This window comes from Pseudonaja textilis, chromosome Z, assembly GCF_049901715.1.
Source record: "Pseudonaja textilis isolate UNSWEBS1 chromosome Z, rPseTex1.2, whole genome shotgun sequence".
Classification (NCBI taxonomy): Eukaryota; Metazoa; Chordata; class Lepidosauria; order Squamata; family Elapidae; genus Pseudonaja; species Pseudonaja textilis.
This window is the reverse complement of record NC_142008.1, coordinates 59,430,344-59,455,849: the sequence shown is the minus strand read 5'-3', so window position 1 is coordinate 59,455,849 and position 25,506 is coordinate 59,430,344. Positions and strand designations below refer to the sequence as shown.

General features: G+C 38.2%; 1 protein-coding gene and 2 pseudogenes across 1 annotated transcript in view; all 3 read right to left on the bottom strand.

The window, feature by feature from the left end:
- LOC113448125 (transmembrane channel-like protein 2) overlaps positions 1–25,506 on the bottom strand; it is a 176,477-nt gene that overhangs the window by 105,318 nt on the left and 45,653 nt on the right. Inside the window, exon 5 of the mRNA XM_087917160.1 lies at positions 19,633–19,723. Within this exon, the coding sequence (XP_087773286.1) occupies positions 19,633–19,723 (91 nt within the window). The remainder of the gene's footprint in view (positions 1–19,632; positions 19,724–25,506) is intronic.
- On the bottom strand, positions 22,921–23,811 carry LOC148124032 (beta-klotho pseudogene; annotated as a pseudogene).
- On the bottom strand, positions 23,818–25,462 carry LOC113452620 (beta-klotho pseudogene; annotated as a pseudogene).

Genomic DNA, 25,506 nt, shown 5'->3' with positions numbered 1-25,506 from the left:
AAGGAAAGGAGTGATTGAGAGGATATCCATGACTATGAGACTAAAATAATACTAAGAATTTTGGAGGATGTAATTAAGGATGAATAAATGTATATATGTGTATATATATATATATATACACAAATGGATATAAGATCTATATTGTATTATATTACACTAGAATGATGACCAAAAGTCATGTCAAAACAATTCCACCACATTCAATATTTTTTAAATGTTATGTTTAATTTTAAAAAAATTAAAAAAATTAAAAAATAAAAATAAAAGAAGGGTAGCTTAATATATTAAAGAAACAATAAATTCTAAACAAATATATAAGGATGAAGAATTTTAATGGTGGAGATTGTGATGAACCAGAAACAAATTCTTTTGATAGCAATATATGCACCAAATAATAAACTAGAAGAATTTTACCAAAAGCTACATAAGAAGTGGAATGGAATATGAAAATATTTGTGTAGTAGAATTTAACCAATTGTAGATGTAAAATTGGATTATAAAAGCAGTAAATCGGAAAAAAGGAAGAAAGATACTTCCTAAGACCTTCTTTAAGGGGAGGAGGAGCTGATGTCACGGCCGAGCTGATGTCATGGCCGAGATGACATGAATCTCTAGGAGTTCCTAGGGAAGACGTCGATATCCTGAAAGCTGGTGGTCCTTTGGACCTAAATTGTCTTGGAGAGGAGAGGACACTCTGCTGATCCCAGGGATACCACAATATTCCCGATAGATTGATAGAGAGCCTCTCTAGCCAACTTGAAAGGAAAGCGGTCACCGAACCGCTACAAAGCTGGGGCAGTTTCCAGTGGAAAGAAGAAAAGAGGAAGTGTGATCAAATTAGGTGAGAACTTTCAAACTTTTTGAATAACAAAGAAAGAGCCCCCTGAAAAGAAAAGGGTGAAGAGAAAGCCAGAACTAAAGGGTAAGTGGTATTTAAATTTCCCCCTGGAAGAAAGCGGCAGGGAAAGCTGCTTCTGGGAAGAATAGAAAGAGGAAGCCATTAATTATTGAATAAAGAATAAGAACTCTTTACAATTATCTTTGAAACTGGACTGGATTAACTGACTAATGAATTAAGGTTACCAAGAAAAGAAATTGGACTGTTTGTTCTTGAACTGTTACTTTTCCCTGATTTTTAATTTTTTTTACTGTAAAAGACTCATAGACAATTCTAACGCTTAAAGTTAAAGGGAAAACAGTGCAACAGTGCCACTTATTGGGGGGAGGGGAATTGAGAGAATGGATTAAATTGACCTTGAGAGAAAAGAATAGAACAGAATATAACTTTATTATGGTCTTAGACCAGCAATAGACATCACTATTTACAGTATATATAAAAAATATTGACACATTATAATACATTAATAGTGGATAAAACATCTGTTAAGAAAATACATGTTCCCAAAAGTTAGGGGCACTCCCTGGTTTATATGAGTGGAGAGCCAATAAGTATATATGTAAATATCATTTTCTAAAGTTTGTTCTATCTCCAAAAATTGTCACAAATTGACAGCTAAAATTCTGTAACCAATTTTTTTTCTAGTAGACATTGCAGCAACACATAATTTTGCCATTGCACGCATAATAGCGAGGTTTGAGTCCTGGAGGAGAAAGCCTACATAAAAATGGTCTGCCCTTCCTGGCAATCTCTCTAGTAAGGGGAGAATATACAATGACCTATAAACTCTGTATAACTCACGGTACAATAAAACATGTGAGATATCTTCAACTTCTCCTTTACCACATATACATTCTGCTATTGGTATTTTCTTATACCTGGCCTGAAGGAGTGCTGATGGGAGAATATTAAATCTGGCTCTGAAGAATGCTATTCTTTGTTTGGGGAAGATCAGATCATTTAGATATCTTGCCGATTCCCACGCTTCCTGTTTGATTCTGTCCTTGCTGTGGCAAGCCAACCTATTTAATTCTTCTTGGAACTCCATATCCTTCATTCTATTGATTACTACTTGCTTTGCTTGGTCAAAGCCTAGGGACATTAAGAATACTGGTGAGAGCCCATAGGTACCCAGCTTGTGGTTTATTGCCTGTTTCCAGGGGGAGTAGTAGTTATCAATCAGTACTAGAGGGGTCAGTTCCTCTGGGAAGAAATGCATTTTTAGCCAATGAATGATCATCGTCTTCCAGGGCCTTACGTGAATTTGAGGATTGCCTGTCTCGATTTTTATCTGGGCATTTGGAGTTCCTTTGAGCGCAGCTAAGATGGCTCACAGGAATTTGGTTTGTAAAGGTTCTAGCAAGTCTCTTTTTTTTTTTTTGCAAGGATTCCTGTTTGTGCCCCATGTAGAATTTGTGCCAATGTTTTGACCTGAAAAAGTTTTAAGGCTGCAGGTACTAATTGCCCTCCATCGGTGTGAAAAAAAAAGTTTAATTGCATTTGAGGACCTATAGGCTGCTTGCAATGTGTGATCCAGGTGTGTCTTCCATGTCTCTTGAGAGTGGAAAACCACCCCAAGATATCTGAATGTCCTAACCTGTTCTAAACTATGCCCTTCTATTTTCCAGGAGTATTGTCTAGGTCTTTTAGCAAAAATTAAAACTTTTGATTTATCAAAGATAAGGACCAGCTTATTCTGTTTACAAAATTCAAGTGTTGTTGTAATTGCTCTCTTCAGTCCTATTGGAGTTTGTGAAATTATAGCAGCAGCAGCAGCATATAGGAGAATCAGGATTTTATGTTGTGCTATGTTAGGAGGATGTAAATCATGGTTCTGTAAGAGGTTGATCAGAGGGTTAATGTAGAAGTTAAAAAGGGAGGGGGATAGGATGCAATCCTGCCATATGCCTTTTTGTACTCTACCCTTACTGGGCCAGTTAAAGTCCCTTGAGGATTACACCTCACTTACAAGGTGGAATTAGCATACAATTTTTGTATGAGGAAAAGGAGGTGTTAATCAATGATAGTGTGCTTTAATTTCTCCCAGAGGGTGTCTCTGGATATTGAATCAAAGGCCTGCTTAAAATCAAGGAAGGCCACGAAAAGAGATGATTTTTTTTTTATTCATGTATTTTTGAACCAGATGGTGAAATACCAAGATATGATCCGCCGTTGATCTTCCTTCTCTAAAACCAGGTTGCTGATCTCCCAGAAATTAGCCAATCCTGAAGTTTATAGTTTAGGTGTTTGGCATACACTTTACTAATAACACTCGGAAAGCTAATAGGTCCATAATTACCTGGGTCATTTCTATTACCTTTTTTAATAAATTGGTATGATAATTGATAGTCCCCAATTTCTTGGCATATGGCCCGTTTTATCTATAAATGTAAACAGAAATGCTAAAAGTGGAACTCACCAACTGGCATTCTTTTTGATTATTTCTGGCAGGACATTATCAGCACCTGGTGCCTTATTAGCCTTGAGGGTTCCGATCAACCCAGATATCTCTCCTGGTGAAACTGGGGGCCAGTAAGGAGTTTGGTCCAAACTAATTTGACTCTCCTTAGTTACATAATCAGGGTCTGTATATAACTCTCTAAAATATTCTTCCCAGGCATGAATTGGTACCTGATTGGTTGCGGGTAGGGGGGATTTCCCCAATCCTCTGCTGATGTGCTAGAAAAGGGATGTATTTTTTGTCTTGACTGCTGCAATTAATCTATGGCAACCTTCATTTAGTAACTTCCTTTGCATTTTTTTTGGTCCATTTGATTTTTACCTGGGTATTTTGGCTCTCTAGCCTGGGTAGGTAGAGTGAACCAGTCCTTAGAGATTTTTGGTGTAATGTGAGAGTAAGGATTACTGAATTGTGATTGCTTTTCAGTCGTAAGTCTGCCTCCATCTTTTGCAAGAACTTCTGGAGGTCATATATTATCCAATAATCAACTGTGGATTTTCTTACTGCTCCCTGATAAGTAAATTCTGCTAGATAGTTGCCTTTTGTGGAACCATTAAGGATACAAAGGTCCAAACGTAAAATCATCTGTCTTACACATAACCTACCTGATTTGCTTTAGGGTCATTAAATTGTCCGGAATGAAGGGGTTCTTCTGGTACATTCTCATCATAATGGATCTTAAATTGATTAAATAATGCTTGATCGTTTGGACCCACCCTAGCATTTAAGTCCCCTCCAATAATTATTGCTGCTGTGGGGTATTTGCCGGAACAGCCAAGGATAAAATCTTCTATGCCATCCCAAATCTTGTTGGTCAAATCCTTCTTATTGAGTGGAGGATATTAAAAGGCAAAATCTCCACCTGTTTATATAAAAGTAAGGTAGTCACAACCCATGGCTGAAAAGGTGGCAGTGATACACATTTAAATTGCAGGGCTGTATTAACTAGTGTCACAATACCCCCTTTAGCTCTCCCACCCACCTTACTTGGGGCAGCCGGGATAGAGTTGGTCCAATAACCATCTAACTGTATCTCTGTAGGGGTCCAGGTTTCCTGTAAGAAGAGGATGTCAAATTGTGATATGTAATCAAAAAAGAGTTGGTCTTTTGGGACAGTCCAGCCTGCTATATTCCAGGTTATAATGGAGCAGCAATTATTTTGCTGCTCATCAGGAAATTTGATTTATACAAAGGGAAGTTGTAAGGTTGTTGCAATGGATTGAGGTGTCATTGCACATGAAATCGGCTTTCTCTAAAAGGAGGGGGGACCCATCTGAATCCTGTGTAGACTCCTGAGAAAATTGTTCAGAATAAAGGGTTTTAGCACCAGCTAGCAGGGCTTGCCATTCCTGTGCTTCTTCTCTAGATATAGGGCAAGGGGTTATTAGATCATGATTCATTCGACTTTGAGATGATGGTATTGTTGTGGGACCTCTCCCAATCTCTTGTTGTGATGCTGAAGGTGTCATAGGATATTCACATAAGGATGGTAGTATCTCCATCTCTACTGGAGCCTCTAGTGGTCCCTGTGTATCTTAGCTTTTGTTTTCCATCTCATATTTGTGCAATCCCTTGCCCTCCGGGGAAGAAGTAAGAGGTTCAATTATTGGGGAGACCAGATCTATGAACGGTTCAGTAGTGTCCATTGTAACCAACAAGGATTTCTTTAAATTTTCTAACTTGAATAATATTTTATCTTGTTCTTTTCTTGGGAGAGTGCCAAAAACATTAATGAGGCCCATTTCTGTGCTGTTAAGTACATCTTCACCGACCAAGGTTGGCTGACTCCCACTTTCTTTCTCTCTTTTTTCCAAGGTTGAGAATGCAGAAGAGACAGCAGCCGTGGGAGCTCACATGTTAACAATTAAAGGTTTAACCTTTTCCTCACAGAAAACTCTGATGGGGAAGATTTGGAAGGAGGCTAAATGTGCTTTCATCAGCAGTATGGTGGGCTGCTTGAAAGAGAGGAGTATCCGCTTCCAATTTGGGACCTCAGGAAGCCACTCCACAGCACAAAGATCAATCTGCCCCGATGACAGTGAAGAAGCTGACTTAGGGAATTTAGTATAGCACCCTTAGTAATCCAGCATCCATAATTAAGTCTGTTCATATGGATTCTCAAAGGAATCTATTGTGTTTGCAATGAGCAATGTGATTGTAGGGGAGATGCTTTCCTGGCTTTCCATGAAATTTCTCTATTGATACCTCTTCCCCTTGTTGCCTTGTCTGGAAAAGGGCTGTTTTTCTGAGAGGACTGCCACTTTTTAACAGGTTTTTTAACTGTTTCCCTGGGTCTTTTTCTTCTTCCATATCCTGAGTATGGGATTTACCCAGGTCTGCTGTAAGCACATTGGTGATGGGGTCTGTAGCCCAATGCTGTGCTTGCAGAAAGACAGCAATATCTTTTCTTAGTGTCTCTACATCATGTTGGATGGTTATTAATTGTTCAACTATTGAGACAACCATTTACGCTGTGAGAAGGCATTGTTTTGCCATAAATGCTGTTGTATTCTCCCAGAGTAAGCTCTCCTCACTTTGAATTAGATTATTGTTAATCTTTTTAGTCTTTATCACAGTCCCCATATCAGCTGTAACTGGTTTAGTTGTTTGTGTGAGAGGGAAGACTAAATAAAGATATAATTATCTACTGGAATAGAGGATTGCACTGAGAACTTATATTGGGAATAGTGGAATCCTTGGACACTAAAAGAAACAAAGAAGACACAAAGAAATAGAAACCAGAACTCCTTTCACTGAACTGCTTATTTTTTCATTCTACTTCCCTCCTCTCCCATCTAAGCTGTTTGGATAGAGTGGCAAATTGCACTGTAGAAGATAGTGAGAAGAAATAGCAAGGCTGTACAGTGAGAGGTGGTGACATAAAGGATTTATAGTTGGATTTTAATCATTCCTTCCTAGTGGATATTATTAAAGATCTTTCATTCTTTTAATGAAACAACTTCAAAACAGAATATTTGGGATACTATGAAAGCAATTATAAGAGGTACAACAATTTCCTATAATGCTATGAGAAACAAGAGAACTTATGCCCGACAAAACGTATTACAACAACAAATCAAAGACTTAGAAATATAATTACAAAAAACCCCTAAGATCCAAGGAATACAAAACCAGTTAATATTAGCCAAACATAAGCTGAATTTAATTGAACAAGATAAAATAGAAGTTAGTTTGAGAAGGTCCAGACAAAATTATTTTGAACACGCTAATAAACCAGGAAGATGGCTATCTTATAAACTTAAAAAGGAAAAAGAAAAGAGACTGATACACCAACTAATAGACGAGAAAGGCATACCACAACATGAGATTAAGAAGAAAAAAGATATTATATTAAACTATTTTCAAAGATTATATAAAAAAGAAGAAATCAATGAAGACAAAATAAGAACTTATCTGGAGAATACGAATGATAAAACAATAGGGGAAGGAGAGAAAGAATTATTAAATAAGGATATTACATGGTCTGAGTTGAAATCTGCAATGGAGAACCAAAGTAATAATAAATCCCCTGGTCCAGATGGGATTCCAGTAGAATTGTACAAAGCTACAATAGAGTTAGTAGGGCCACTGATGCTGGAAGTGTTTAATGAAGTACTTTTGGCAGCCAAAATGCCAGACTCATGGAGGGGGGCGTTGATCTCGTTAATTCCGAAGGAGGATGTAGATGCCAGATATATCAACAATTATAGACCAATTTCACTTTTAAATGCTGATTATAAATTATTTACCTCAATTATAGCGAATAGAGTAAAACAAGTTTTAAATTTATACATTCATGAAGATCAAAATGGTTTCCTTCCGTCCCGCCAAATCAAAAATAATCTAAGAACCATTACGACATCTTAGAATATTATGAAGTTCATCCAGAGAAACAATTTGCACTCATGTTTTTAGATGCTGAGAAAGCATTTGATAATCTACATTGGCACTTCTTAATACAAAAAATCTATAACATGAGTCTGGGCACTAAATTCGAGAACATTATCACAACAATTTACAACACCCAACAGGCCAATATACTAATTAATGGTGAACAAACAGGCCCATTAAACATTGAAAAGGGTGTCAGACAGGGTTGCCCCCTCTCACCCCTCCTATTTATACTTGCTTTAGAATCACTGTTAACGCGGATAAGACAAAACTCTGAAATCCAAGGAGTAAGGGGTCAAAGCAGAGGAATATAAACTACAGGGGTTCGCAGACGATATGGTTTTCTTCCTAGAGGAACCCATGGAAAAAGGACATAACCTAATAAAAGAACTAGAACAATTTGGTTCAGTAGCAGGATTAAAGATCAATAGAAATAAGACAAAATTAATGACTAAAAATCTAACAGAGAATCAGAGGAAAGAATTAGAAAAAATCATAGGGATACAGGCAACAAAAAAGGTCAAATATTTAGGCATATGGTTAACACCACATAGTAAATCGCTCAAAGAGAATAATTATGATAAACTATTACAGCAAATTAAGAAAGACCTAGAATCCTGGAATAAGTTGCAGCTTTCTCTACTGGGCAGGATTGCCACGATCAAAATGAACATCCTACCAAAATTCCTTTACTTATTCCAGACAATCCCAATTAAATTACCAAAAATTTTCTTTGAAGATATAAATAAGGTAACACTTAAATTTATTTGGCAAGGAAAAAAAACTAGAATCAATATTACGGCTTTACAAGATGCAAAAAGTAGAGGGGGCTAGCGCTCCCAAATTGGGAATTATATTATTGGGCAGCCAACTTATTATGGTTAAAAGACTGGGTTAATTTACTCAATAAAAGAACCTTAGCCTTAGAAGGGCACGACCTTCAGAGAGGATGGCACGCATTTCTATGGGATGTGGGGAAAACTAAACAGTCGTACTTTCATAGACATCTTATTAGAGATTCACTATTAACTAATTGGAAAAAAATATGTAAAAAACATTATTTAAAAATTCCAATTTGGCTTTCAACAATGGAGGCAATGGTTCATCCCAACAATTTGGATATAACAAAAACGACTAAATATAAAGATTTATTAGACCCTCTAGGAAAATTAAGAACTCGACAGGATTTACAGGAACAGGGATTTAAAATTGACTAGTAGTTATATATACAAATCCATAGCAGATACAAACAAGATATCAAAGAGTTTGGAATCTATAGCAAATTACAATATTTAGATAAAATCTTATTAGGATCAAATAAAAAGAATATCTCCAAATTTTATAAATATTTATTGGAGGTAGAATTAGAGCAAGAGATAGTGAAAGGGAACATGATAACGTGGAGTAGGAATATTGGAAGAAGCATTACATTAACAGAATGGGAAAAGATCTGGAATAGAAACATCAAGATTATGAAATCGGCGGCGTACAAAGAAAATATGTATAAAATGTTATATAGATGGCACTTACCTTCGAGGTTGGCAAAGATGAACCCTAACATGAGCTCAAGGTGTTGGAAATGCAAAAGCACTGAAGGAACATTTTTCCACACGTGGTGGTCTTGTAAAACTACCCAAAAATTTTGGCAAAAAATCAGAAAATGGTTGGAGGAGATAACTAAAGAACAAATAGACTATAAACCAGAGTTCTTCCTGTTAGGGATCTCTGATAGATATTTATCCAGAAAGACAAAATATGTAATAATCCATATTCTAAGTGTGGCTAGATTAGCGTTTGCTCAATGTTGGAAATCACCTCATACACCTTCAGAGCAAATGGTTATTCAGAAAATTTGTGAGTGTGCTGAAATGGATAAACTAACGATAGCGTTAAAAAACAAAGAGTCCTCAACATTTTATGACAACTGGGACTCATGGTATAATTGGCTTACACAGAGACAAATTATGTAAATGATAAAGAGTAACTTAAACATAATGGAAAAGAGGAGTAGATTGGATATGACGAAGAGAAATGATCCTTACAGACTGTCACAAAAAGATATCGTTCATTTTTAATTGTACTTTCTACCCTATTCTCCTTCCCCTTCCCTTCCCCTCTCTCCCTCTATATCTTTTCTCTTCCCCCCAACCGGCCCTTATCCGGTGTGTTAGGCCGGGTGTTTTCTTTCTTTCCCCCTAGCCGTTTTCTTTCTATTTTGTAAATGTACTGTCGATGTGTTTTTAAATTGTAAATTCAATAAAATCTTTTCTTTTTTTTAAAGAAAATGTTTAAAGATAAATCAACTAAATGTTGGAAGTGTCACCAAACATCAGGAACATATTACCATATGTGGTGGACTTGTATAGAAGCTAAAGGAAAAAATGATTAAACAATATATATATTTGATACCTGAAATATTTCTATTAGGAATGGTACCTGAAGGTTATAGTAAAGAAAAAAACATACTTAATTATACATGTATTAACAGCAACTAGAAAAGTGATAAAGATACCGATAGAGGGAAAAATAATTGGAAAAAAAATTGAATGTGCAGAAATGAATAGATTAACATTAGAAATTAAAGAAGAAGAAGAATCTGAATATCACATGGTATGAGACTTGTTTTATAAATAGCTAGAAAATAAAATTAATTAAAAGGGATTAGACACAATTATAAAGCAATAAGAGAAACTAGTGTAATAGTTTTGAAGCAAATTCCAAGAAGAGTTAGAGATTTAAGGAGGGAATATCAATTTGTGACAAAGTGATTAATTAAAAGAGGAATTAATTTCAGATGGCTGATACCAGAGGGAATAATGGTGACATGGCAGGAACAGATGTAGGTTAGATTCTATAGAGAGAGCAGAGCAATTTTATGATCATTACTTCAGAGAACAAGTGGAGAGAAAATGAGGGAAATAGAAGAAATTAAACATTGGGAAGAAGCTGCAGGAGAGAGGGATGGATGACAAAGAGGAGAGGAAAGAGAACAAGAAGAAAGAGTGACAAGAGAAGAAGTAAAACCAAAGGAATCAAGAGAGATAAGAGCAACAAGAGCAACAAAACCTTATTATAAATAAAGATATGGGAGAAGAAATATAGTTAATGTCAATCAATATAAATGGACTGTATTCAGCAACAAAAAGAAAAAGGATTTTTAACAAACTAGCAAAATTAAAATTGGATATAATTTGTTTACAAGGGTTTCACATCAAAAAAACAACATAATAAAGTACTGGACTATCCTAAAAATGGAAAGCTATACACCTCTCTGTCACAACAAAGCAAAAGAGGAGTAGCATTATATATTAAAGATACAATAAAAACCAAACAATTTTTTCAAAATGATGATGGGAGAGTGTAAATAGTGGAAATAATGATGAACTGCAAACAGACATTATTAGTGGCAATATATGAATCAAATGAGGATCAAGAAGAATTTTATGATAATCTACACAAGAAATTAATGTAACTGGAGTATGAAAGTATATGTATCTTAGGAGACTTCAATGCAATAGTGGATGTGGAAATGGTCTATAAAACACAAAAGAGAAACAAACAACAACAACAACAAAAAACCACCAGAAAAACATTACCAAAATTCTTCTTTAGGATGATGGAAGAGATAGCAATCCAAGACACATGGCTGGAAATACACTGAAAAAATAATCAATATACATTTTACTCAAATAGACATTTGACTTGGTGGTTAGCATATAGACTGAAAAAAGAGAAAGAGCAGAAACAATTCCTCAATTAATAGATGATAAAGGAAACCTTTGCTATAGATATGAAGATAAAAAAGAAATAGTCCAAAATATTATGGGGAATTATATGAACAAGTCAAGCTGGGGAAGGAGAAATTAAAGAATACTTTAAAAAGCAGAATTACCTAAAGTACCAGAAGAAATTAAAACAATGTTACAATGATGGAATTAACAGAAGCAATAAAAAGACAAAATAATGGGAAAGCACCAGGGCCAGATGGTTTATCAGCAGAACTGTACAAAACTTTGCAAGTTTCCCTTAGTAATACAGTGCTGGAAGTGTTAAATGAAGTATTGATGGAGGCAAAAATACCCAATTCATGGATGGAAGCTTATATTAATCTCATACCAAAAGATGATTCTGACTTACAACAGATAAAAAAACATAACAAAAAATATCATTGTTGAACTCGGATTACAAAATATTTACTTTAATAATGGCAGAGAGACTAAAGAGATTTTAAAACCAATTTATACATTCAGACCAAAATGGGTTTTTACCCAAGAGACAAATAAAAGACAATAAGAGAATAATTCCGGAGAATAATCCCGGAATATTATGAAGCGCATCCAGAAAGACAGATGGTGACACACAGAAGGCATTTGACAATGTGAACTGGCAGTTTATGTTGATGCAAATGGAAGAAATGCATACTGGGGAAAGATTTATTAAAATGATTAAGACAATATATTATCAACAATATGCAAAAGTGATGGTAAATGGAGAATTGACTGAAAAAAAATAATGTTAAGAAGGGAACAAGGCAATGGCCCCTTGTCACCATTACTATTTGTACTAACTTTAGAAGTGTTAAATAGAAATATCAGGAAAGACAAGGAAATAAAAGGGGGTGGAAGGAAGAATATAAAGGAAGAATATAAACTATAGGCATTTGCAGATGATTTGGTTTTTATACTAGAAGAACCATTAGGAACAGGACCTAAATTGATAAATAAAATAGAAGAAAATGGGAAAGCAGCAGGATTGAAAATAAACAAAGGGAAAAATAAGACTTTGATAAAATACATGACAGAAAAACAGAAAAGAGAGTTAACAGATTAGATATCCAGATTACAAAGAAAGTGAAATATTTGGGGATTCAATTAGCGGCTAGATGTGGAACAATTAAGGAAGATAACTACTATAAACTGAAACAACAAATTAAGACAGATTTGGAAAAATGGGGTAATATGCAGCTATCATTAACAGGAAGAATTGCAACAATTAAGATGAATATACTACTGAAATTATTGTATCTGTTCCAAATAATTCCGATAAAATTGGAGAAAAAATATTTTGATGATATTAATAGAATAATACTGAAATATATATGGCAAGGGAAGAAAGCAAGAATTAGCCTTAAAATGTTGCAGGATGCAAGAACCAAAGTAGAGTTTGGGTTACCTAATTGGGAATTATATTATCAGGCTGCAGTGTTAACATGGATGAAAGAATGGATTATGTTAAGAAATACAAAGGTTGTTGACTTTGAAGGGGAATGATTTGCAATTGGGCTGGCATGCTTTTTATGGTATGGGAGAAGCAAGAAACACGGTTATTTTCAAAGACGCTATGTTAGGAATGATTTATTGTTAATATGGAAAAAAACAGAGAGCAACATTATTTGAAAATTCCAGTCTTGTTATCGACCATGGAAGCACTCATACATCCAAATGTTTGTAAAATGGGAACTATTGTTAGTTATAAGGATATATTGAATGAAAAGGGTGAGCTCAAAACTAAACAAGAGTTGAATGAACAAAGAGCTGATATGCATTGGTATTCATACATGCAAATACAATCAAGATATGAAAAAGATGTCAAAGCTGAAGATATTTATAAGAAGTCGACAGAATTGGATAAAATACTAACAGGAATGGAAGACAAGCTGATCAAAAATTATATTGTTATTTATTAGGTGTCAAACTATAAGAAGAACGAATAAAGGAAACAATGATAGCATGGGCGAAAGTTTTTGGGTATACTATAGAATTAGATAAATGGCAGAAGCTATGGGAAAGAAATGATAAATTAACAATATCAACAGCATATATGTTTTATAGATGGCACTCTGCACCAGCAAAATTGGCAAAGGTGTTTAAAGACAAATCAGCTAAATGCTGGATGTGCCACCAGACACCTGGAACATATTGCCATTTGTGGTGGACATGCATAGAAGCTAAAAGATATTGGACAAAAATACACACATGGTTGGAAAAAATGATAAAGCAACATATAGATTTGAAACCTGAAATATTCTTATTAGGGATGGTACCTGAATGTTATAGCAAAGAAAAAGTATATTTAATTATTCATGTATTGACTGCAGCCAGAACTGTATTTGCTCAGAATTGGAAAAGCAAAAAAAATTCTGGCAGAGGGAAAAGTGATTGAGGAAATATTAGAATGTGCAGAGATGAATAGATTAACACTGTCAATCAAAGAAAAAGAAGAAACTGAATACTGCATGGTATGGGATTCATTTTATCAATGGTTGGAAAATAAAACAAGTTAAAATTGAGTAGATGAATACATAGAGAAATAAGTTAAGATTGTTATAAAGTTAATAGATGTAAGAGATAATGACTTATAAAGAAAATGTTATTGTTATTTTGGTAAGAAAAGTATTAATTATAATTGTTAGTACAAGATATATGTACCCAGTTGACACACTGTTTAAATGAAAGATGGATTTATTATAAATATAAAATGAAAAACTTATGGAAAAAATAAAAAATAAAAAAACCAGTTGTCACAGGCAATACTAATGAATCTAATACAAGACACACACACACCCCTTCTCCCAATTGAATGACAGTATCACTTTTAGAAATCTGACATGCTGCCTTTCTTAGAAAGGTTTGTTAGGATATTGGGAATGGAATTTTTTCAATAATATCGGGTAGCTAAACAACAGTAATGTTGTTTAGCTACCCATTCATTTTGGGATGAGGGAAATGTTTCCAAGCAACTAAGTATTGGGTTTTCCACCTATGGATTCTAGAATCAAAGATTTCCTTGATTTCAAAGTGTTGTTCACCCTCTATCATGTTGGGAGTAGGTGGTGTAGGTGCAGGTGGTCTGAGAGGTTACTTCTCGTTTGAGTAAGCTAGTGTGAAACACTGGGTGGACTTGTCTAAGTGTTTTTGGAAGAGACAGTTCTATTGTCACTGGATTGATGATCCTAGTTGATAGGGAAAGGTCTAATGAACTTTGGTCCTAATTTCTTAGATGGTTGCAAGGATTGTAGGAATTTAGTACCCTAATAAGTATCCCCTGTGTGAAAAGGTTTTGGGTCCATTCTCTTCTTGTCAGCTTGGGCTTTAAATGCTTCTCTAGCTTCCTTGAGTACTAGTCTGACTACTGGCCATATGTTGGTAATTAATAAAACATCTTAGATATTGTTCTAGCACTGAGTTAGTTTTTTCACAATGACTATTAGTACACATGTGATGTGATGAGCTTAACCCCTGGGCAGTGCCAAGTAAACTCAAAAATTTGGAGGTGAATTGGATTCCTCAATCAGAGATGATCCTTTGTGGAGCTCCATGAAGATGATGAATGTGGGAATAATTTGGCTAGGCTTTTGGAAGTTGGGATCTTTAGGCAATGTATAAAATGTGTCTGTTTTGAAAACCCATCTGTCACAACCCAAATAACAGTATTCCCCCGTACTTCTGGCAGTTCTACAAAAAAAAATCCATAGAAATTCCTCTCCAGGGTGCTGAAGGTTTGGCTACCTTCTGCAAGAGTCCTGGGGTTTTCCCCTGATATCTTTTTGCTGCTGCAGAAATGGGACAGCTAGCTAACATAGCTCTCTATGTCTTTTTTTAGTGATGGCCATCAAAAATGTCTTTTAAATAGGTATAAGGTTTGCAGAAATCCAAAGTGTCCAGCAAATTTGGAGTCATGGCACCTTGCCATTAAATGCAGTCTCTGGCTAGCTGGAACATACAATTTCTCTCCCACCCAAACTAAGTCATCTTTCATTAAACAGCTGGATTTGTGGCTCAAAAACCATTTATTGGTGGCTAATGATTGTTTGAAACTGTGAGTGGAGTCATTGTCCATCAACATTTCCTGGTTTCCTGGGATCTAGTAATTACTTTAGCAGCCAGTTGATTGTTTTGTACTATTGGCTTGATTATGTTTGGCTTCACACTATTGTATTGCAGTTTTCTGGATAGTGCATCTGCCAGAAAATATTTTCCCTAGGGAGATATTTGACAGTAAAATCAAATTGTTTAAAGTACTGAGCCCATTGTACTTCTTTTGGGGAGAGTTTCCTTGGGGTCTTGAGGGCTTCTAGATTTTTGTGATAGACTTCGAAAGGGATTTTACTCCCCCCTAGGAAATGCCTCTTGGTAAAAGTGCCCACTGCTTATGGGTGCAGGGTGTTTTCCAATCAAGTACAATTTACACTTTTTGAGGGTCTATTTCCATGCCTTGGTGTTAAATATGGTACCCTAAATAATCATTTTTTTCTTGGTGGAATTCACATTTAGAGTTTAGCATAAAGTTTGGCCAAGGAGAGTTTGTTTAAAACAGGCCAGACTAGTTCTACATGTTCTGCTTTGGTCTCGGTATATATTAAAATGTTGTTAAGATAAACCAGGACTCCCTTATACAAATGCTCATGTAGCATTTCATTTATTAATTGCATAAACACTGTGTGGCCCCTTGTAGTCCAAATGGGAGTACTTTGAATTAGTAACACCCAAGGTGGGGTGTTAAATGCCATTTTCCACTTGTCCTTCTCCTTAATTCTGATTTGGTAGTAAGCCTCCATCCAATTTTAAAATTGTTTTCCCTTTAGTGAAGTGTACTAGCATCTTCCATAAGGGGGAGAGGGTACATGTTCTGCACACTGATTGTATTTAAGTTCCTAAAATCCATGCAGAGAGGTTTTGAGCCATCTTTTTCTCTCCCTAAATAACACTGGGGCTGCGACTTTTGGTCAGGCTGGATCAATGAAACCCCTTGCTAGGTTTTTTTCAATGACTGCCCTCAGTTCTTCCAACTCCCTCAGGGACATGCTATACATCTTGGGTTTAGGGAGTTTGGTGCTGGGTAAGATTTTTATCACCCAGTCAGTGGAGCAGTGGGGGCAGGGAGCTTGTCAGATACTTTTTCTACTAAAAACCTCAGCCAAGTCCCTGTATTCTTTGGGTGTGCCCTCGACCAGCATGATGTAACCAGGCATGGCTGTTTCTTGGTGCTCTGCCCCCCCACCCAGTTTCTTTATGTGGATTTTCAGCAAAAATCATGTGCTTGAAATTTTATGGTGCCTTGCTTCCAATTAATTTTGGCGTTCCATTTGTTTCAGCCATGTGAGGTGCAAGACTAATGACCATTCCATGCCAGGTGCCACTATGAATGTAAGCATTTCTTCATAGCTCTCAATGCCTATTTGTAGAGGCTCGGTGGCAAAAAAAGCTGGCTCCCCCCGGCTATTGACCCATCTAGTTGGGAAAATGCAATGGGGGGTTTCAGCTTTCTTACATTAATTCTCAATTTTCCTACCAGGGTTGGGCTGATTAAATGACATTCTGCAGCTCAGTGTCCCTCCTTTCCACACTTAAAGCAGGCTGAGAGATTCAGAGAAAAAGTGGTTTGCAGTTTGAAGGGCTCTCGCTTCTATTGGGGTGGGGATTTCTTCCATGCTTGTCCTGCTCGCTACTGGTTTCTGGCCATATCAATCTCAGCTTCTTTGGTGGTGTGATACCACTCATGTAGGTGGTTCAGTGCCCCTCAGGTCATGCAGGCATTGTAGAGATCATCACTCAATCCATCCTTGAAACAGCTTACCAGAATATCCTTTGGCCAGTTCACATGACACTCGAGGTTTCAGAATTCTTCAGTATATTGTGCCACTGGCTGCCATCCCTGCTTCATGATTTTAATGTGGTTGAGTGCTTTGTGATCTGCAAGGGGGTCATTGAATTGATGTTGCAGGGCCATCATGAAATGGTTGAAGTTCCGCAGTTCTGGTGCATTGGCATTATGTAGGGTTACCATCCATCTGTCAGTGGCTTCTTCCAGGGCTAGGGTAAAAAAATTCTCATTCAGGATCCTTGGAAATTGTGCCCATACTCCTGCATGTAAGTGCATACATGTGCCACAAAGATTCCCAATTGTAAAAGATTCCTGTGAAATTTCACCCCAAGGGAGGGAGATTTTCTTTCTAGTTGCAGGGCTTGGGGTTGATTGAGAATGGGCCCCAGTCCGTACACCACCCAAGAGAGGGTTTGCTGGCCCGAAAGAAACAGAAAAGTGAGTAGGCAAGAAAAATAGAACTTCAGGTAGTAAAGAAAGTAAAGTACTCGGGAATATACTTAATAGCAAGATATGTAACAATTAAAGAAGGTAACTATACAAGGTTAATACAACAAATTAAATTAGACCTGGACAAATGGAAAACTTGCAATTGTCAATGGTATGACAAGAATAAAATATTTTCAAAGACACTATGTAAGGAATGCCTTACTTGTAGTATGAGAAAAAGTTAAAGCAAAAGTCTATATGAAAATACCAGTTTGCCTATCAACAATAGAAGCATTTATCCATCCAAACATAATAAATCTGGAAAAAATTGTAATATATAAAGACATTTTGAATGCAGAAGAGGAACTTAAAACTAAACAAGAACTGCAAAACCCAGGTGTAGACCTAGCTTGGTGGCCACAGATGCTAATACAATCAAGATATGAGAAAGACAGTAAGATATATGGTTTTTATAAGGAACAAACAGCATTTGACCAACTACTATTAGTGACAGATGAATAGTTAATATAGAAAATATATAGCTTTTTATTAAGCCTAAAATGGAAGATGAACAGGTGAAAGAAACAATGATAGTATGAGCAAAAAAACTTTGGATACACTATAGAATTAGATAAATGGCAAAAACTTTGGGATAGAAACTATAAATTGACAATGCCAACTGCATGTAAGAAAATTTATATAAAATGTTTCATAGGTGGCATTGCCACCAGCAGGAGTGGCAGATGTTTAAAAACATGTCTGCCAAATGTTGGAAATGTAACCAGATACCGGGCACATATTATCATATGTAGTGGACATGTGCAAAGATAACAAAAATAATGGATGAAAATACATACATGGTTAGAAAAAAAATGTTAAAGCAATACATAGATTATAAGCCAGAACGATTTTTGTTAGACATAGTACCAGAAAAATATAATAAAGGGAATATATACTTCATATTACATGTCTTGACAGCAGCAAGAATTGTCTATGCTCAGCATTGGAAAAATGAGGAACCACCCAAAGAAGAAGATGTAATTAAAAAAATACTAGATTGTGCAAAAATGGATAGGTTGACATTGAAGATAATAGATAAAGAAGACACAGAATATTTTCAAACATGGGATTAATTCTGTTAGGGATACATCCTAGCAGAATCTGCACGGCAGTCAGGCATGCAGGCAAAATATGTGAGATAAACATTTTTTGTAGCTTACACTCAGTAAAACAGATACACTGTGCTAGTTAAATAGTTTATTCCAATAAGAGTTATAGCATAGTCAAAAACAGTCCATATATCATTCACTAGTTCAGTCCGTCTGGGGATTGTTCAGTTGCAAAGTCCAGTGTCGAAAAAGAGGTGAGTAAACTTATAAATATCAGTCCAGTAATATATCTCCTCGCAGTAGAGATATGAAGAAGTCAAACCTCCTTTCTTCCTTCGACGTTCAGCAACTCAGCAGTAGGGAACATGCAGTTAGCAAACCATCAATCCAGTATATCCAGCAATCGTCAGCAATTCAGCAGGTTCTCTTGCTCCCTCTTATGGAGGTTTTACACCGCACCCAAAAACACATGCTTTGCAGTTTAAAGTGACACACACTTAAACTTACTATCATAGTTTATATATATTATTTTACCCAAACTATGTTAGGTAACCTTGTTATTCCTAACAAATTCTATCAATGGTTGAATAATAGAAGTAGAAATTAGAAATTGGAAAATATTATATATGGTTTATGTTTAATATACTATTATATACTATTATGTTAAGCAAATGCACCCAGACAATATGCTGTTCATAAAGTATTAATATATGTTAAGGAAAATATATAAATAAATTGTTAAAACAAACAAAATAAATAAACAAACAAACAGAGCTCTGAGGCAAGTAGGTTCCTCAAAGAATTGGTTTATTGGACGTATCATATTGGCATAAGCTGGTGAAAACTGATTCTAAATATTCCTAAGGTTGTTTTCTTACAGAACATACTCCTGCTAAAAAAAGATTTATTAACAACATAGTTAGGGGGGAAATGGAAAGGACAACTTGTAGTTATGCCGTGTTCTTTGTTTTATTTAGTCTTACTACTCTTTGTACTCTGCCCACAACTGCCATTTCTTTTGTTAACAAGTAGGGAGGAGAGTAGATTTTAAAGTGTTTAGAATGAATGAGAGAATGCAATGGGAGAGATGTGTCTATACAAGTTAGTTTTCAGACTTACTGCCTGCCAAACATTGAGTTTCAGGTTTTGAACTTCATGTCAGTATTTTCACTTTTAATATGTTGTACAGACTTCTAAATTTCAATAGTATAAACATCTTATAAATAATGCAGATCACTTACCTTCGTCAACAACATCTTATACGCATATAACTTTTTTCCTTTTCCCTTTCCCAAAGCACCTTCAAATTTTTCTACAAAATCTTGAGCCTCCCTAAGTAAAAAAAAAAAAAAAATGAAAAAGATTATATTGATCTATTATGATATGATTTATACCTGTCCATCAGAGATGGTTGGCTTAAACGACTTCTAAAACTTACTCTGGCATTAATCACAATATAACGTGTTTCTCACAAAATAAGGCTGGGCCTTATTTTATTTTTTTTGAGCCCTGAAAAAACAGCTAGGACATCTTTTCAGGGGTGAATTAATTTCTCCCCACCCCCGTGCACCAGCGCTGTCTCCAACAACAGCATCTGAGTCACTCCCTCTTTTCCCCCGTCTCTGTAACAACAGGGGAAAAAAAAGATTTTGAGGTACCTGGGAGTGCTGCGCACTGCATTTTGGTTTAGTCCCGAGTGGCTGGGTGGGTGTGAGAAGAGCTGAGCGAGCATCTCTGCAGCTGCTACCCTTGGTGCTCCAGCCTCGGGCTCTGCAAGTTTGCAAAAGTCCCAGTGCACAGCCTGTTCCTGCATTCCAAGCGCCCAGGCCGAGCTGCAGCTGTCCCTCTCTTGCCAGTGCTGTCTCCAATAACAGCGGCAGCAGCAGTGGGAACTGTGGAAGTTATGGAGGTGGCTCCTCCACCTGAGAAGTGGCTAAAACATTTCCATGATTCTTCTTTTCACTAGACTAGCCAAGCCCAGTTCCTGTAACGGTTCTTCATATGTTTTAGTCTCCAGTCCCCTAATCATCCTGGTTGCTCTTCTCTGCACTTTTTCTAGAGTCTCAACATCTTTTTATAGTGTGGTGACCAAAACTGGATGCAGTACTCTAGGTGTGGTCTTACTAAGGCTTTATAGAGTGGTACTAGTACCGCACTTGATCTTGATTGCATCCCTCTGTTAACTTAGGATTGTATTGGCTTTTTTGGCTGCTGCCTCACATTGTTGGTTCATATTTAATTGGTTAGCCACTAAGACTCCAAGATCCCTCTCACATTTATTGCTATTAAGCCTGGTTCCACCCAGTCTATATGTGTACTTTTGGTTTTTCTTGCCTAAGTATAAGACTACTTTTCTCTACATTGAATTTCATTTTGTTAGATTGGGCCCAGTGTTCAAATCAAGATCCATCTTATCAAGATCCACAAGTTAAATGTGCTGATGTAATGAATGGTATGCAGTTCTCCAAGAGCTACAGGTCACTGTAAAACCATAATTCCATAGGTTTGTGAAAAATTTCTAGTAGATCATACATTGAAAAACTGTAACATTTGTGATGTAGGTAGATATACTATAACATAGGGAAAATCCTACTTCCTTTGCAGTTTTTTTTTTTAATCCTTTAGTATCCAAACCCTGGATTTGTTTTCTTTTAAGCACCAACCTTCCTCTTTCTTTTTGTTATAGAAAATCTTGAAAATTTTGTATTACCTAATCAGTATGAATTAGCATATGTGAAACTACTTTGTACTGAGTCAAACCATTAATTCTTCTTTCTCTGACCCTCTGAAGTGAGTTATTTACTATTATTTTCAGCCAGGTAAAATGACAGGAATTAAAGCTGAATTTCTTCTATGCAACTTTCTTATTTTATGAGAAAGTGCTCTAATTTATATACCTCCCCAACTCACAGTAACCCTGAGTGGTTTACACCATTTAAAAATTCACTATATAATAAAAAGCCACTAAAAATACTATCCATTCCCAATCCCCATGGCAGTAGTAACCCAATCAAATCAGTCACTTGGTTAGCTCTGTCTCCATTCGTGGTCTCCAGGCCCATTGATTAAACCATGTTTTTAGGGAATTCTTACTAATAGAGAAAAAGGGATAGAGGGAGTTGAAGTTGCTGGAACCTTGGGTGAGAGTGATCATATCATATTGAAATTCAATATAATGCAAACACAAACAATAGAAAATAAACTTTAAACCTTAAACTTTAAACTTTAAAAGAGCTGATTTTAACAAACTCAGAGAGAGCCTAGAAAACATTCCATGGATGAAAATCCAAAGGGGAAACAATTCAAGAAACATGGGGAACTCTGAAAAATGCAATCATAAAAGCCCAGTCCAGTGCAATACCAGTAAAAAATAAAAATAAAATATTCAAGAAGAAACCATCATGGCTGCACAAAGATCTCTCTGACAAAGTGAAAGATTAAAAGGACAAGCACAGAAAATGGAAAGAGAGACACATAACCAGAGGTGGGATTCAGCAGGTTTGCATCTGTTCAGACAAACCGTTTGTTAACTTTTTGTGCAGTTCAGCGAACTGTCTGAATCACCCTGTGCCTTGCCCTCCCCATTCCAGGCACTCCTCACCTCAGTGGGCATCTTCTGAGGCCATTTTGTCCTCTTGGCACTCCTCTAACCACCCCTTCCTGTCCCCTCCAAGCAAGCAATGTCCATGCAGGCAAAATCCCAAGGCAGCTCTGACAAGGCACTCAGAGGGAGGGGCTGGAGCTTCTAAACAGGCAGCCAAGTTAAGTGCCTGAAGGACCTCATCCATCATCAGGCACCTCAGTGCGTGATGAGCAAGGCCTTGGCTGGTCTCCTCGGCAGACAATGAGCTTCCCAGGAGAAAGGAGGCTGGAGGCATAGTTGAGGCTCCTGCAAAGAGAGGTTCAGGCTTGGTCTCTGTAGGGCAAGATCCATGAGCTGCTGCTGGCACTGTGCGGCAACTGAGGCAGCCTCTTTGTGGGCAGCAACCTGAATGTGGGTGCCCCTCACCCTTCCCTTCCCAGCCACTCCTCACCTGGCCTGAGAAGGTAAGGCTGAGGGCGAGGGAGAGAGACCAGAAGCTCCGGACCTGCTGCGCTTGCCAAAGGGCCACCTTGGGGTGACACGGTGAGGCTCAGCTGTCTTTTGAGCCCAGCTCTCCCACAACCTGACCAGGAGGCCAGGTGAGGGCCAGCTGATGGAGGAGAGATATGATGACACAACCTCACAGCTCCTGGCCACCCAACTTCTGGCAGCCACAGCAGGTGAGGTCCAGCAGCTATGGAGAGTCCAGGCGGGGATGAGATGGAGGCCAGGGCAGGGGGCTGAGTGGAGATGGCTCAGCCTGGCTCACTTCTCTGCCACCAGCCATGGAAGGAAGGGCAGGGCAGGCAGGGATTGGGGGTTGTGGCCAGCTGGGAAAGCCAAACCACTGCCCAGCTCAGAGGTGCCAGTGATGACGTGGGGCCAGAGGCAATTGTTCCTTCACAGGGGTCTGGCCAGGAATTAAATGCCCAGATGGTGGATTGATTCAATCCACTTTAAAAGATTCCTGCAAGTCCTTTTCAATGTAGTATTTACGGAGCTCATCGTTTGTCACTAGATTGATCCTCGATCCCACTAACGGTGAGATAAATATCCGTATCACCCTAATGCCAATCGATCCAGTTCAGGCCTTTGCATAACCCCCAAGGCACCACCGCGGAGCAAACGGGGGAAACTAGTAGGTGAAATCATGCACGAGTTGTATGTTCTGATCCAATTCGTACCGACTCCCGTTCTTCGACTGGTGGGCCACAAATCGAGTGGTGAAATGATTCACGGCGATGAAATAAGCAGCCCCTCTGACCTGTTTCATCTCCTCCTCCGTGAAAAAAGGCAAAAATGAAGCGGAAAGGCCTTTGCAGTTTTTCCTAACTCAGATATACTCTCATGGGCAGTGGATGGTCACCCGTCTTCAGCAGAGGATCTGAAATCCAGGTCATTTCAAACTGGAGGAACCGACTGGCCGCTTACAAGATGGCTAGTGAAATGCGGGTTAGTGGATTCTGCCCAATTCCAGAGCAAGGAATGCGAGACCCCTGACCCTGCTGGAAATTCTCAGCTACTTTTGGGTCAGCTGTTCCAACGAGGTAACAAACACCAAGCAAGTCCTTACAGGCTAGCAAAATGGTCCTTATTCTTTCGCAGTCAGGGACAACAAGAAGCAATGACAAGTCTGTTTAAATGCAACTCTGACCATTCACCAATATGTGGAATTAACCCCATCGCAATATCCGGAGCTACCCCTGACAAGCCAGCATCCCGTATACTTATCCCACTTCATTATCCCTTAGTACCACTCCACCACCAGGCAATTCACACCGTGACCCGTGATACTTTCCACCAACCCTGCACCAATGTTTTGTGCTTGTGCTGTCATCTGTCAGGTAGTCCTCCTCTCGGTTATCCGGCTATCCTCGTCGTCGGCTGTGTATACAATTCATTGCGGATACTCCAGGTGTCACTCCTCTAACGTCATCAGGGCGCCACCGCACACGGTCCAAAGTGACTGGACAAGTCCACCTAGCTGACGCACAGATGGAATCGCCTCTTCACAGTTCAAAGCATCTGGCAAACCTCTCACGATCCGAGCAGTTGAAAACGGTACATTGCCGATGTGTCACGTGTGATCCCAACTGGGACTCAACACCGATATTGCTTATCATATCCCTGCCAAACCACGACATTAGTGCTCAACAAATGGTGAGCTGCTTGATAAGTGTCGCTGCTGCTGCTGCTGTTGTGAATGTCGCTGAACCGATGCGGCTCATTACGGGTGATCCAGAATTTAATCAGGTCTCCAAATTCCTGGAAGACTTTTCCGCATAAGTTCTAAAGGCCGGGACGGTGGATTGATTCAACCATCTGCCGTGTTGCAGTTCAGGGTCCGGCAGGCTTAATAATGGCAGTTGGGTCGGATAGTGCCAGGTGAACACGGGCTTCATGTGGAGTTTGAGGATCTCACTAATCAGAAACCGGTAATGCCATTGGACATGGTGGTCCAGGGACGAGGTGTCGCCCCTGGGGGGGAGCAGCGACCGATCGAAGGTGAACCTATAATGAGTGACCTTCATTTTTGGTAGCTGTTGATAGCAGGTTTGTTTTGATACTGATGAAGTCCATACACTGAACCGGCCAGTTTTTCAACCTCACTCCCTCCCCCTGGTAGAATTTTCCCTCTACAGAGACGTTCCAGAGATAGAGGTTGAGGTCGGAGAACTGAGGAGGGGAAGCGATGGATTCTGCCTTGATCACTGATTCTGTGGCGCCAGAAGAAATCCCAGTGAGTTTTTCAGAATTCTTGTTGAGTCTCCTGCGGGAAATCCATTCTCCTGCATGATTTGCTTAGAATAAAATGCCGGTGATTTGGGGATCCACTCCTTCTCCTCACTATCCAAATCTATGTGAAACAAACCTCGCCGGTTGTTGAAGGCCTGTTGCCATTCCGATTCCCCCAAGGGACCAATACGTATAACCAAAGACATTGATCCGATCGTATTTAACAGCTTGCAAAGCCATATTAACCAAGGTCTTCATTACGGCAATAGACGTAGTATCTTCTGTTTTCACATCTTTGCTGCTGAACCCCCGTTTTCAGCCATCAAGATTCTGGCCTTCTCATATTCCACTTTGATCCAGTTCAGGATGGCCCTCGAGTCGAGGGAGAAGTTTTGTCCCATTTTTGGAAGCTTGCCTGGAAGATTAAAATAATTTGACCCGAAAGAAAATGCCAAGAAATCGGCTGTCCCTTGGAAAGGCTTTCTTCCCCCGCTGGAGTGGCATTTGGGAGGAGAGAGGCAAGTTGTATCTTCAAGGTATTTCTCTTCCACATAATCACCCTCTCCATGTATTGGCTTTTCAAACCAGGCTAGGACTTCCTGCGTGGACAGCTTACCCTTTTCAATCTCGGATTCATTGTTGATTCTGTTTGGTTCAGTCCAGTGAGATCCCCACGTGATTGATAAAAATCCTCTCTGTTGGGTTCGGCAATGTTGGTCGTAATTATGCCAAGGCTTTTGCATGAGCCTCATCCAGTCAGCAGAGGGCAGCACCACAGCCCAACCACTGCGCCCTC